This window comes from Lepus europaeus, unplaced genomic scaffold, assembly GCF_033115175.1.
Source record: "Lepus europaeus isolate LE1 unplaced genomic scaffold, mLepTim1.pri SCAFFOLD_364, whole genome shotgun sequence".
Classification (NCBI taxonomy): Eukaryota; Metazoa; Chordata; class Mammalia; order Lagomorpha; family Leporidae; genus Lepus; species Lepus europaeus.
Genome location: NW_026909237.1, coordinates 32,681 through 46,436, shown reverse-complemented (window position 1 = coordinate 46,436; position 13,756 = coordinate 32,681). Strand labels below are relative to the sequence as shown.

General features: G+C 43.4%; 2 protein-coding genes across 7 annotated transcripts in view; both read right to left on the bottom strand.

Annotated features, from left to right (window-relative positions):
• LOC133754980 (neuroblastoma breakpoint family member 6-like) overlaps positions 1-9,308 on the bottom strand; it is a 54,445-nt gene extending 45,137 nt beyond the window's left edge. For all 3 annotated transcript variants that reach the window (XM_062185306.1, XM_062185309.1, XM_062185307.1), the window contains exon 1: positions 9,266-9,308. The gene's annotated coding sequence lies outside the window, so the exon portion shown is untranslated. The remainder of the gene's footprint in view (positions 1-9,265) is intronic.
• Positions 1-13,756, bottom strand: part of LOC133754979 (zinc finger protein 717-like) — a 29,936-nt gene that overhangs the window by 4,024 nt on the left and 12,156 nt on the right. Inside the window, exon 5 of one of the 4 annotated variants that reach the window (XM_062185304.1) lies at positions 5,029-5,160. The exons of 1 other annotated variant lie outside the window; for it this stretch is intronic. In XM_062185304.1, the coding sequence (XP_062041288.1) occupies positions 5,029-5,160 (132 nt within the window). Of the gene's footprint in view, positions 1-5,028; positions 5,161-10,140; positions 13,618-13,756 lie in introns of those variants that run through there. 2 more of the 4 variants (XM_062185302.1, XM_062185303.1) reach the window with 2 other exon arrangements.

The window sequence follows — 13,756 nt, the reverse complement described above, 5'->3', positions numbered from 1 at the left end:
AACACTCTTTAAGCAGAAGGAAGAGGATGCTAATAAGTGAAAACATATTGAGGGCCGGCGCCGTGGCTCAGTAGGCTAATCCTCCACCTTGCAGCGCCGGCACACTGGGTTCTAGTCCCAGTCGGGGCACCGATCCTGTCCCGGTTGCCCCTCTTCCAGGCCAGCTCTCTGCTGTGGCCAGGGAGTGCAGTGGAGGATGGCCCAAGTTCTTGGGCCCTGCACCCCATGGGAGACCAGGATAAGCACCTGGCTCCTGCCATCAGATCAGCGCAGTGCGCTGGCCGCAGCGCGCTACCGCGGTGGCCATTGGAGGGTGAACCAACGGCAAAAGGAAGACCTTTCTCTCTGTCTCTCTCTCACTGTCCACTCTGCCTGTCAAAAAAAAAAATTAAAAAATAAAAATTAAAAAATAAGTGAAAACGTATTGAAGTACCAAGCACATCAGCAACAGTCAGTTCACCGTTAAACTGAAATCACGACGACTCTAACAGTGGTGGCCAAGTCAAGTCTATCTCTAGGAAAAAGATTAAAAGACAAAAAACTAAAAACTATGATAGCTACAATATTTTCTAAAGGGTACAATTTGTAAAAGGGTAAAATGCTGACATAAAAAAAAAATATGCAGGAGGAAGAGTAAAAGTAGCTTCTACATACAATGAAAATTAGGGTTATCAGCTTAGATGCATGTTATAAGAGGCTTCATACAAGCCTGAGGGGTAACCACAAAGCAAAAGCATGTAATACGGGGAATCTGCAAAACATTCATGGAAAATATGTAATATGAAAAAGCTATACAGATATCTTAAAATTTTTTGTACCCAAATAAACTTATCTTTTATCTCTAATAAACTCTTTGTAATACCCTTGTAAGAAACACAAGAAATAAAAAAGGAAGATTCAAAGCATGACGCTGCAGACAACAATCAAACTGCAAAGTATCTACAAATCAGTCACAAACAATTAACAAAAGCTCACTAGGAAGTTCTGCCCTATCAATAATTATCTCAAATGTAAATGGCTTGAATTTTCCAAATAAAAGGCACAGAATGGCTGAATAGATTAAAAACATAAGACTCAACTCACCTCACCTTAAAAGACACTCACAGATTGAAAGTGAAGGGATGAAGATACATTCAATGCAAAATAAAGGCAAAAAAGAGCAAAGAGTACAAACCAAAAAAAATCAACTTTAGGTCAAAAATTGTGAAACAGAGATAAGAAAGGTCAGTATATAGCACTAAAGGTGTCAGTTCATCAAGAGGATGTAAAAAATACAAGTATGTGCCCAACTTCAAAGCACCTAAATATATAAATCATATGTTAAGAGATCTAAAGGAAGACATAGATGCCAACACACTAAGGGTAAGGATTTAAGTGCTCCACTGTCAACAAGAGATCATTCAGAAAGAAAATCAGTAAGAGAACATCAGACTTGAACTATCCATTACATCAAATGGTCCTAACGGACATACACAGAATTGTATATGTAATTCATCTCAAGTATACATGGAGTATCCTCCAGGATAGATCACATCTATCTTAGCCCCAACACTAGTCTAACAAATTTAAGAAAACGGCAATCATATCAAGTACCTTTTCAAACCACAGTGGTATGAAAATAGAAATCAGTTCCAGGAAGAGTCGTGGAAAATTCACAATATGTAGAAATTGAACAGTAAGCTCCTCAACAACTATTGGGCCAAATAAGAACAACAACAAAAAAAAACCACGTTACAAAATACACTGAGACACGTGAAAGAACACACAGACTTACAGAATGCATCAAAAGCAGTTTTATGAAGGCTTACAGTATCCTGTATCAAAAAAGGTCTCAGGTCGGCACTGTGGCTCACTTGGCTAGTCCTCCACCTGCAGCGCTGGCACCCTGGGTTCTAGTCCCGGTCGGGGCACCAGATTCTGTCCCGGTTGCTCCTCTTCCAGTCCAGCTCTCTGCTGTGGCCCGGGAAGGCAGTGGAGGATGGCCAAGTGCTTGAGCTCTGCACCTGCATGGGAGACCAGGAGGAAGCACCCGGCTCCTGGCTTCGGATCGGCACAGCGCGCCGGCTGTAGCAGCCATTTGGGGGGTGAACCAATGGAAGGAAGACCTTTCTCTCTCTCTGTCTCTCTAACTCTGCCTGTCAAAAAAAAAAAAAAAAAGTCTCAAATAAACAATCTGATAGCCTAATATTACTACTCAGGGAATTAAAAACAGAAAAGAAAAAAAAAAAACAAAAATAGAAAAGAACAAGTTAAACCAAGAGTTAGCAGAAGGAAAGAAATAACAAAGATTAAAGCTGGCTTACAAAAATGGACAATAGGGGTGGGTATCTGGCACAGTGCGGATGCCCACTTCTCATACTGAAGTGCCTGGATTTGAGTCCTAGATCTGCTCCGGCTCATAGCTTTCTGCTAACGCACACCCTGGGAGGCACCAGCTGATGACTCACGTACTTGGGTTCCTGCCACCCACGTGGGAAACATGGATTTGGTTCTTGGGTCCTGGCTTTGACCTAGGCCAGCCCTGGATTTTGTGAGCAAGTGAGGCCTGAGTCAGCATATAGGAGATCTCTGTTTCTCTCTCTCTCTCCCCCATCTCAAAAATTAAAAAAAATTTATAAAAAAAAAGAGACTAGAAAATAGAAACATCAATGATACTAAAGTTGTTTTTGTTAAAAGCTAGACAAAATTGGCTGGCACCGCAGCTCAGTAGGCTAATCCTCCACCTTGTGGAGCCAGCACACTGGGTTCTAGTCCCGGTCGGGGCACCGATCCTGTCCCGGTTGCCCCTCTTCCAGGCCAGCTCTCTGCTGTGGCCAGGGAGTGCAGTGGAGGATAGCCCAAGTTCTTGGGCCCTGCACCCCATGGGAGACCAGGATAAGCACCTGGCTCCTGCCATCGGAACAGCGCGGTGCGCCGGCCACAGTGCACCTACCGCAGTGGCCATTGGAGGGTGAACCAATGGCAAAAAGGAAGACCTTTCTCTCTGTCTCCCTCTACTGTCCACTCTGCCTGTTTAAAAAAAAAAAAAAAAGCTAAACAAAATTGAAAAGCTCTTAGCTAGGCTAATTAAAGGACAGAAAACCCAAATAAAATCAGAAATAAAAGAGACATTACAACTTATAACAAAGAACAAAAGATCCTAAAAATTATGAATTATAAACCAATAAAAATAATAACCTAGAAGGCTAAATTTCTACTAACAACAGCCCACCAAGATCAAATCATGCTAAATATTAACAGACCAGTTATGGCTAAGGAGATTAAATCAGTTATAAAAAAGCTGCTGATCAAAGAAAACCAAAGGCCAGATAGGTCCAAGGCTGGATGTTCCCATAGATTTAGAAAAATAATACCATCCTCAAAGGCTTCTAAAAAGCTGAAGAAAGAACACTTCCAAACTTCTTTTATGAAGCCATCATCACCCTGTTACCAAAATCAGATAAGAAGAGAAGAGAAGAGAAGAGAAGAGAAGAGAAGAGAAGAGAAGAGAAGAGAAGAACTATAGGCAATTGTTTCAGGTGAATACAATGCAAAGGTACTCAAAAAAATTTTTAGCAGACCATGCTCAACAATACATTAAAATAATTATTTACATTGATTAAGTGAGATCTATCCCTGGGATGCAAAGACTGCTCAACATAGGCAAAGTAACAAAACAAAAGATAAAAATCATTGTCAGCTCAACAGATTCAGAAAAAGGATTTGGCAAAAGTCATGATAAAAACTCCCAGCAATCTAATTACAGAAGAAATATACCTCAATAAAATAAAGATCATACATGCCAAGACCACAGCTAACACCACAGTCAGCAGTGAAAAGCTGAACATTTTCCACTAAGTTCCAGAACAAAAGGATGTCCATTCTTAGCACTTCTGTATTCTATTCTGAAACTTCTGAGTAGACCATAGGTAAGAAAAAAATGATGGAATGTAGATAAGAAAGAAGTCAAATTCTCTGTGTGCAGATGACACAGAAAGCCCTAATGACTCCATTCAAAAAAAACCCCTTAAAACCAAATTCAGTAAAGTTGGAGATTACAAAAATCAAATCAAAATATCTAAGTCCACACAATATTTTTTTTTTTTTTTGGACAGGCAGAGTGGACAGTAGAGGGAGACAGAGAGAAAGGTCTTCCTTTTTGCCATTGGTTCACCCTCCAATGGCCACCGCGCTGATCTGAAGTCAGGAGCCAGGTGCTTCTCCTGGCCTCCCACGCGGCAAGTACCTGGGCCATCCCCCACTGCACTCCTGGGCCACAGCAGAGAGCTGGACTGGAAGAGGAGCAACCAGGACAGAATCCGGCACCCCGACCGGGACTAGAACCCAGGGTGCCGGTGCCGCAGGCAGAGGATTAGCCTATTGAGCCGCGGCGCCAGCCTTGCACAATCTCTTTAAAACTAACAACATTCTGAAAACTTTTTTTCAAGAACAAAATCTCATTTACAATAGCAAAAGAAAAAAAAAGCCAACTAGGGTGGATGTTTAGCCTTGTAATCAGAGGAGCCCCAGTTGAGACACCCACACCCCACAACAGAGTACTGGGGTTCGGTGCCTGGCTTTGCCTCCAGACTTCAGCTTCTCGCTAATCTAGACTCTGGTTGGCAGCAGTGACTGGGTCCCTGGCTCCCATTTTTGGCCACTGTGGGCATCTGAGGCACAAACCAATGGACTGGGGCCTTCCTTTCTCTAACAGATATTTTTAAGCTTGCTTTTATTTATTGAAAGGCAGAGAGACAGAAAACAAGAGAGCAAGTGCTTCCTTCTGCTGGTTTGCTCTGCAGATGCCTGAAACAGCTGGGGCAGGGCCGTCATCTGCTTCCGAGGGTGCATATTACCAGGGAGCTGGATTGGAACTGAAGGCAGTATTTGATCCCATGCACTCTGATATGGGACCCAGGTGTCCCAAGCAGCAGTTTAACCTGCTGTACCACAGACCCACCCCTCTCAAATAAATTTAAATTTAAATTAAAAAAAAAAAAAAACTTTGCAGCAAATCTGACCAAGGAGGTAAATGATCTGTATACTTACAACTATAAAACATTGATACGGGGCTGGCGCTGTGGCTCACTTGGTTAATCCTCCACCTGTGGCGCTGGCATCCCATATGGGCACCAGGTTCTAGTCCCGGTTGCTCCTCTTCCAGTCCAGCTCTGCTGTGGCCTGGGAAGGCAGTGGAGGATGTCTATGACATTGGTCTTAAAAAAGGATTTGTTGGATGTGACCCACAAAGTACAGACAAAAAAAGCAAAAATAAATCAATGGGTGGGGCTGGGGCTGAGCGATAAAGCCACTGCCTGCAGTGCCGGCATCCCATATGGCACTGGTTCTAGTCCTGGCTGCCCCACTTCTGTTCCAGCTCTCTGCTATTACCTGGGAAAGCAGTACAAGATGGCACAAGTGCTTGGGCCCCTGCATTTGTGTGGGAGACCCAGAAGAAGCTCCTGGCTCCTGGCTTCGGATTGGCTCAGCTCCAGCCACTGTGGTCATTTGGGGAGTGAACCAGCAGATGAAAGACTCTATATATCACTCTCTCTGCTTCTGCCTCTATAACTCTGCCTTTCAAATACACCTTAAAAAAAAAAAATATATATATATATATATATATATATATCAATAGGATTTCATGACACTGAAAAGATTTTGTCCAGCAAAGAAAACAACTGAGTGAAGAGACAACCCCCACATTGGAAAAAAAATATTAAGTCATATAACTGTTTAGGGAATAATATCCAAAATAAAGGACTCAAATTACTTAATAACAAAAAATCAAATATCACTATTAAAAAGTGGGCAAAGGACCTGAATAGACATTTCTAAGAAAAGATATACATTGCCAACAGATATGTGAAAAAAAACCCTCAACGTTACAATCATCAGTAAAAACACCAAATTTTTTTTTAAGATTTTATTTATTTATTTGACAGGTAGAGTTACAGAGAGAGAGAGAGACAGAGACAGAAAGGTCTTCCCTCCATCAGTTCATTCCCCAAATGGCTGCAACGGCCAGAGCTGCGCCAATCCGAACCCAGGAGCCAGGTGCCTCCTCCTGGTCTCCCATGTGGGTGCAGGGGCCCAAGCACTTGGGCCACCCTCAACTGCCCTCCCAGGCCACAGCAGAGAGCTGGACCAGAAGAGGAGCAACTGGGACTAGAACCGGCACCCATATGGGATGCCGATGCTGCAGGTGGAGGATTAACCAAGTGCACCACGGCACCAGCCACAGTAAAAACACCAATTAAAACAACAATGAGTTATCACCTCACACCTGTCAGAATGGCTACTATTAAAAAAAAAATGAAAGACAGCAAGTGTTAATGAGGACATGGAGAAAAGTGACTCCTGAACACTGCTGGTGGGAATGTAAATTAGCACAGCTAGTTCAAAATAATACAAGACTCCTCAAAAAACTAAAAATAGAACTACCATAGGATCAAACAATCCCACATTTAGGTATATATACTCAAATGAATTCAAATCAGTATGTCAAACAGATGTCTGTACTCCCATGTTCATTACAGCAGTATTAATAACAGTTATGATATAGAAAGTACCAATGCACAACCAATGGATAAATAAAATGGAATTCTCTTCACCCTGTGAAAGAACAAAAATTCTGGTACAGGGTTTGTGGTACAGCTACCTGGTTAAGCTGCTACTTGGGATGCTGCCCACCCCCCAACACTGGAGTACAGATTTGATTCCCAGCTGTTCCACTTTTGATCCAACTGCCTGCTAATGCATCCTGGAAGGCAACAGATGGCGGCTCAAGGGCACTGGCCTCTCTTACCATGGGCGACCCATGGTGGGGTTCGAGGCTCCTGGCTTCAGCCTAGCGCAACCTTGGCTGCAGTGTGCAAGTAAACCAGCAGACGGAAGATCTGTCACTGTGACTTTGCCTTTCAAGTAGATCAAAATAAACATACATTTTATGAAAAGGAAATCCTGTCACTTGCAACAACACAAATAAACAGATTATGTTAAGTAACATAAGTGAGGCACAGAAAGACAAACACTGTATGATCTCACATGTGGACTCTGAAAAAGTCAAATTTCACAGAAGAGAGAATGGCAGCTAGCAAAGGGTGGGAGAAGTGTGTAAGGAGAAAGCTGATGGGAACAAGAGCCCTGAACTCACTCCAGGTCTCCCACGTGGAGGCCACTTGAACCATCAGATGTTATCTGAGCAGAAAGCTGGAGTAGAAGTGGAGCCAGGACTAACCCCAGAGACTGACAGGGGATGTGTACATCCCAGGTTCTGCCCTACTTGCTGCCACACATGTCCACTCCCCGAGAGAAGACGTTAGATGTTCTCATCACAAAGAAATTGTAAGTACATGAGGTGACAGATATGTTAGTCTGATTTGATCACTCTACAATGTATACATTAATCAAAACATCACATTTTACCCCATAAATATATACAACTATTATCTGGCAAAGAAACTGAAAATTAAAAAAAGTTTTAAAGGTAGACTGTCCTATGATTAAAAAATAAGATTGAATTACACATATGCTATACAGGAGAAACTATTTTTATCCATTTGAAAGGTAGAGACAGAGACAGAGATTGTCCATCTGCTGGTTTACTACACAAATGCCTGTAACAGCTGGGGCAGAGCCAAGAGCCCAGCACTCAAGCTGGGTTTCACATATGGGTGAAATGACTTGAGCCATTACCTGCTGCCTCCTAGGGTACACGTATCAGGAAGCTGCACTGGAGAGCAGAGTCAGACTTTGAATGCAGGCATTCTGACAAAGGAGGCAAAAAGCCAGTGGTGTCAACCAGTGCAACAAATTCTCACCAAGAAAAAAAAAAACATTAAATTCAAAGATACAAAAGAGTTAAGGCTAAAAGATGACAAAAATATATACTATGTAAAAGAACTCTAAGAGAGCTTGATAAACTGGCTTCACCTTCCAAATAACAGACACAACAGAAGTTAGAACAAAAAGTGCTACTAGATATAAGGAGGGGGCCGGCGCTGTGTGCTGTGGCGCAGCAGGTTAGGGCCCTGGCCTGAAGTGCCGGCATCCCATGTAGGCGCTGGCTCTAGTCCCAGCTGCTCCTCTTCTAATCCAGCTCTCTGCAATGGCCTGGGATAGCAGTGGAGTATCGCCCAAGTCCTTGGGGTCCTGCACCCTCGTGGGAAACCCAGAGGAAACTCCTGGCTCCTGGCTTCGGATAAGCACAGCTCTGGCTGTTGCGTCCATCTGGGGAATGAACCAGTGAATGGAAGACCTCTCTTTCTGTGTTTACCTCTCTGTAACTCTGTCTTTCAAATAAGTAAAATAAATCTTTAGAAAAAAAAGAGAGACAAGAAGAGACATTTTATAGTAACGAAGGGGTTAATCAACCTGGACAACAATATTGACACAGGTACATAACAAAAGAGCTCAAAAGGAAATGAAAGATAGAAATTAAGGGACAAGTAGATTTTCAACACAATACTCAAACATATCAACACCCTAAGTTTCATAATGGAGAGATTAAGTCAAAGACTGACAAGGATACAGAAGATTTGAACGTTACAGCAACTTAACAGAAATATCTGTATTCCTGTTTCTATCACGCATACACTGTGCTCAACTGGATATGGAACACTATCCAGAAAGGACCATTTGCTCTGATTGTAAAACAGACTAAGTTGAAAAAGAATGAAATCATACAAAGTATGTGCTCTGGCCATAATGGATTTAAACTACCATCAACAACAGAAAGACAAATGTGTAGAAAATAAACATACTCTGAAACGTCCAGTGGGTAACAGAAGCCCTAAAAGATATTAGGAAAAGTGATGAGATGACTGACAATGAAAATACAACATACAAGAACTAATGGGGTGGACTTAAAATGTGCCAGAGGGAAATTTATCACTATAAATATCTGCATTTTGAAATGAAGATCTGAGTTTAATAAGCTAACCTTCGATCTTAAGAAACTATACAAAGGAGAACTAAACCCAAAACAAAGAGAAAGAAGGAAATACAGACTAGAACAGAAAACTGCAGAGAAATGATGGTGCAGTGCTCCCTCCTGCTGGCCTGACAGACACATGGGGGTGGGGTGGTGGCCAAGTGGACAGTGACCTCCCTGCCCACCAAGACCCCACAAGCTCTGTACCCAGCCACACCCCTCAGAGTCTCTCCTGGACTCAGTGCTCCAGCCCTCTCTGGACCACATATCCCCTGGGACAGTGGCACTATGCCTGCGGTGCAGGTCAACTCCACACTGAGCCCAGCAGTTATGTCAGCCTTCATCACCTACTTGCTCTCGTCCAGTGGCTTCAGGCCAGGCTTGCTCCATCTTGGTCAGGAACTGTGCAGTCTAGGCTATTCCCTGCTTACAATGAACCTGCTTGGACCTCATGGATGCTGGAAGGATACTAGAGACCTAGGTAAGAGACAAAGGACTGTACTACTCCCCACCCAGCATACAACATCATTAGCAAATTTACCTCCAATCCTCATCCTGAGACCAAGTGGCAACACTAGGTGCCCAGATGGAAGCCATATGCACGGTGGGCAAGGAGGGTAGGAGGATCCAAGTGACCCATGACCCCACTCCGGCACAAGCAGTTGCACACACCACAGCAAGCAGCAAAAAAAGGAGCTCCTTTGGCCCCTGCACTAGCTGAGCTGTGTACAACTGAAGCTGCTCTGCATTAGGATACAGCAGCAAAATTCACACTCTGGACAGGACACGAGGCCTGAGTCCCTACAACCCATGCTGAGTACATGGCGGGTGCCATCACCCCTAGCCACTCACTCCATCCTCCTGACCTCATTCCTGGGATTTGCAGATCCACTCACTGATGTCCTTCCTTGAGATCTCAGCTCCAGACAGACTCTAAGGCAAACCTCCTCCCTCCCCCTTCTGTCTCCTTGGAGACGGCTTCCCACAGGAGTCTCTGGGGGCAGTGAAGGGGTTACCACAGACTCCAGGGGGCTCCTCTACTGGAAAGAGGCTTTGAAGTGGGGCCACTGCTAGGTCAGCAGGCTGCATGGGTCTCGCAGCTCTTCTGCGTCTTGAAGAACCTGACAACTGAGGCGCTGCCCAGGATTCCTCCAGCTCAGAAGTCAACATCTCCTGCACCATAGGATGTCTGCCGTGCTGCTGGCTGGTATTTTCCTGGCTTGGTAGAAAACAGCAGTGAAAGTCAACTGGGGCTTTCTGCTTCCAGTGTCACTACATTGACAATGGGGATTTCCACATCTGTTTACTGCTTCAGTTTCCCCTGTTTCTTACCTTTATTTTCTACACTTCACTCCCTTTCTGAACTCAGTAAAGACGACGGTCTATGATGACCCATTTTCTACTCCTTTAAGTTGGCTAAATTTTACTTTATCATGCTGAGTTGTGAGAAACATTTTTTAGAACTGTTATATAACCCAGACTGACTGAATATTTTCAGTATAGATTTTTTCTCTCTTAAAATGTTTTTGCCTCAAAGTCAACTCCGGTTAGAAGAAACACAGCTATTTGGCTTTGTCTTGCCAAATTACACACAATCATTTATTTTCCTGCAACTCTGTATGCACTCTGATATTTAAGGGCTGCATCTTGTGACTGACTAGCATCTGGGAGACACCAAGGGGGCATGGCCAGGGCTCATCGGGCTATCTCCAGTGGGTATTAGTGGAGGACAGGACAGGAGTAGCTGCACACAGAGCAGCTATCACCTCAGCCTGGGTACCTGAAATGGCTACACCTGGTGGACGGTGCCATCCTGAGTATGTGCCAAGACCAAAGATGAATGTAAAACCAACCAGAAATCAGAAAGGCCTTCAGAGATGAGGAAGTTTACTGATTTCAAATAAAACTAAAGATCAAAATGATGGCAAAAGGGACATACAGCAACTACACTATTAGACATGACTGTATTTATGTAAGACTGCCTGAAGATAGCTCAGTAAATAAAAAAGGAGACAAACAGGTCTTATAAATTCAGTCTAGTCAGTACTCACTGACAAAGAGTAATTCACCTCCACAGAGTGTAACTGGAACAACAGAACAACCTAAGTCCTGGCACATCAGTCACTGAAGACTTCCTGAACGTTGGGCTGCCAGGACTCTGCTCACAGCTTCTCTTCTTCCTGATAGTACAGGCAGCCGCAGATCCACACACCAGCAAGTCTGTGATTGTCAGGATTTCAGAAGTCAGCAGAAACTCACACCCCACCCTGGACAAAACACTCACCATGCAGGGCTGTATGCACAGCATTATGACTGCCACCTGAGTCATATGATGCCCCTGTGGCCACACAACTGGTCTGTATCAGAATAACACGAGGAAGGAATGATGGGCAGAGAAAAAGCAGCCACTCCAAATCACAAATTAGTAAATGATGAAGATGGTGTTTTGGAGTGGATGTTTATTTCTTCTCCAAATTTGTATGTGAAAGCAAGAGCTTAGTTATATGGTCCTATCCACAGTAAGGGGAAGATGAGAATGAACACTGCATGTCCAACAGAGAGCAGAATTTGAAGAACACATAGCCAGTCTCTGCCATTCAGGGTTACTCCCTTGCATGGTTTCTGGCAAAAGTTTTTCCACATTCATTACAGTCGTACGGTGTCTCTTCCGTGTGATGTTTGTCAAGGCTTGACTTGTGTTTCCTGCATTCATAGTGCTTCTCTTCTGTGAATATTCTGATGTTTGCTGAGGTGTGACTTCCGACAAAAAGCCTTTCCACATTCGAGGCAGTCGTATGTTTTCGCACCTGTGTGAGTTCTCTGATGTGTCCTGAGGTTTGACTTCTGGCAAAAGGTTTTTGCACACTCATTACATTCATAGAGTTTTCCTCCTATTTGAGTCCTCTGATGCCTGATGAGGTGTGACTTCCGGTAAAAGCCTTTTCCACATGCATTACATTCATAAGGTTTTTCCCCTGTGTGAGTTCTCAAATGTATGATGAGGTCTGACTTTCGGTAAAATGTTTTCCCACACTCATTACATTTGTAAGCTTTTTCCCCTGTGTGAGTTCTGTGATGCATAGTGAGGTCGCCCTTCCTGCAGAAGGTTTTTCCACATTCATTACATTCATAAGGTTTTTCCCCTGTGTTAGTATTCTGATGAATACCAAGGACTGACATCTGGTAGGCTTTCCTGTATTCATTCCATTCATAGGGATTTTCCACTGCGTGCGTTCTGTAATGTACAATGAGGTGTGACTTCCAATAAAAGGCTTTCCCACACTCATTACATGCATAGCGCTTTTCCCCTTTATGAATTCTCTGGTGCACAGTGAGGACTGACTTCAGGTAAAAGGTTTTTCCACATTCCTCACATTCATAGGGTTTTTCCCCTGTGTGAGTGTGCTGATGTATGCTGAGGCTGGACTTCCTGCAGAACGTTTTTCCACATTCGTTACACTGATAGGGTTTTTCCCCTGTGTGAATTCTCTGATGCATAATGAGCTGAGACTTGTGGTAGAATGATTTCCAACATTTCTCACATTCGTATCCTTTCTCCCCTGTGTGAGTTCCTTGATGCTGAGTGAGATATGACTTGTAAGAGAAAGTTTTCCTACATTCCTTACATTCATATGGTTTCTCACCTGTGTGAATTCTTTGATGTTTCCTGAGGCTTGACTTCCGGCAAAAGGTTTTTCCACATTCATCACATTTATAGGGTTTTTCCCCTGTGTGCGTTCTCTGATGCATAGTGAGGTCTGACTTCCAGAAAAAGGTTTTTCCACATTCATTACATTCATATGGTTTCTCACCTGTGTGAATTCTTTGATGTTTTCTGAGGTTTGACTTCTGGCAAAAGGTTTTTCCACATTCATCACATTCATAGGGTTTTTCCCCTGTGTGAGTTCTTGGAAGCATAGTGAGGATTGGTTTCTGGTAGAAAGCTTTCACACATTCAGTGTACCCATAGGGCTTTTCCCCTGTATGAATTCTGTGATGCAGAGTAAGGCCTGGTTTACAATTGAAAGATTTCTCACACTGGTTCCAGTCATAAGGCTTTTTCCCTGTATATGCCTGATTTATTTTAAGATCTGATTTGCTAACCAAAGGTTCCTCACACTTAATGTAGTCATAGAGTTTCTCTCCTGCATGTGTTTCCTGATGATCAGTGAAATTAGACATTTCATAGAAAGCTTCCTTTCCTATGTGAGTTGCCTCCCCACCAATGAGAGCTGACTCATCACAGCCCATCCCATATTCGTTATATTTGTAGAAAGTCTCTCTCATTTGAACTCTCTCATGTGCAAAGAATACTTCCTCCCTGTTGAAAGCTCTCCCTTGTCCACTATATTCAAATGGCTGCGGCCAAGTCTGAACCTCGTGATGCTGACTAAGATTCTCACACCATCGGAGGGATTTCCCGGTGACACTGTAGGCACCAGGTTCTCCTCCAGCACGCATCTCATCAGCTTCACGCGGGAGGAGCACATTCTGACAAATGCTGAACATCTCAGGCCTCATTTCTGAATAATCCTCACTCTTTACAACAAGTTTTGAAACATGGGTTGAGTTTAAATTAACTGCTTTTCTTAATTCTCCTCTGTCCTCAGTTGATGTGTTGTTGTTCGTGATTACAACTTGCCAAAAAATTATGTCTTGACTTTCTTGGCTGGTCCCAGTGGTGTCATCCATTTTCTGGACAACTGGAATGAGAGAGAGAGAGAGAGAGAGAGAGAGAGAGAGAGAGAGAGAGAAGCTATATCCATGAACCACACCTCATGAAATGCTCACGGAAAGGTAAAAAAGTTTCTTCTTATCCTAGCAGCATATAATTCTAGAATA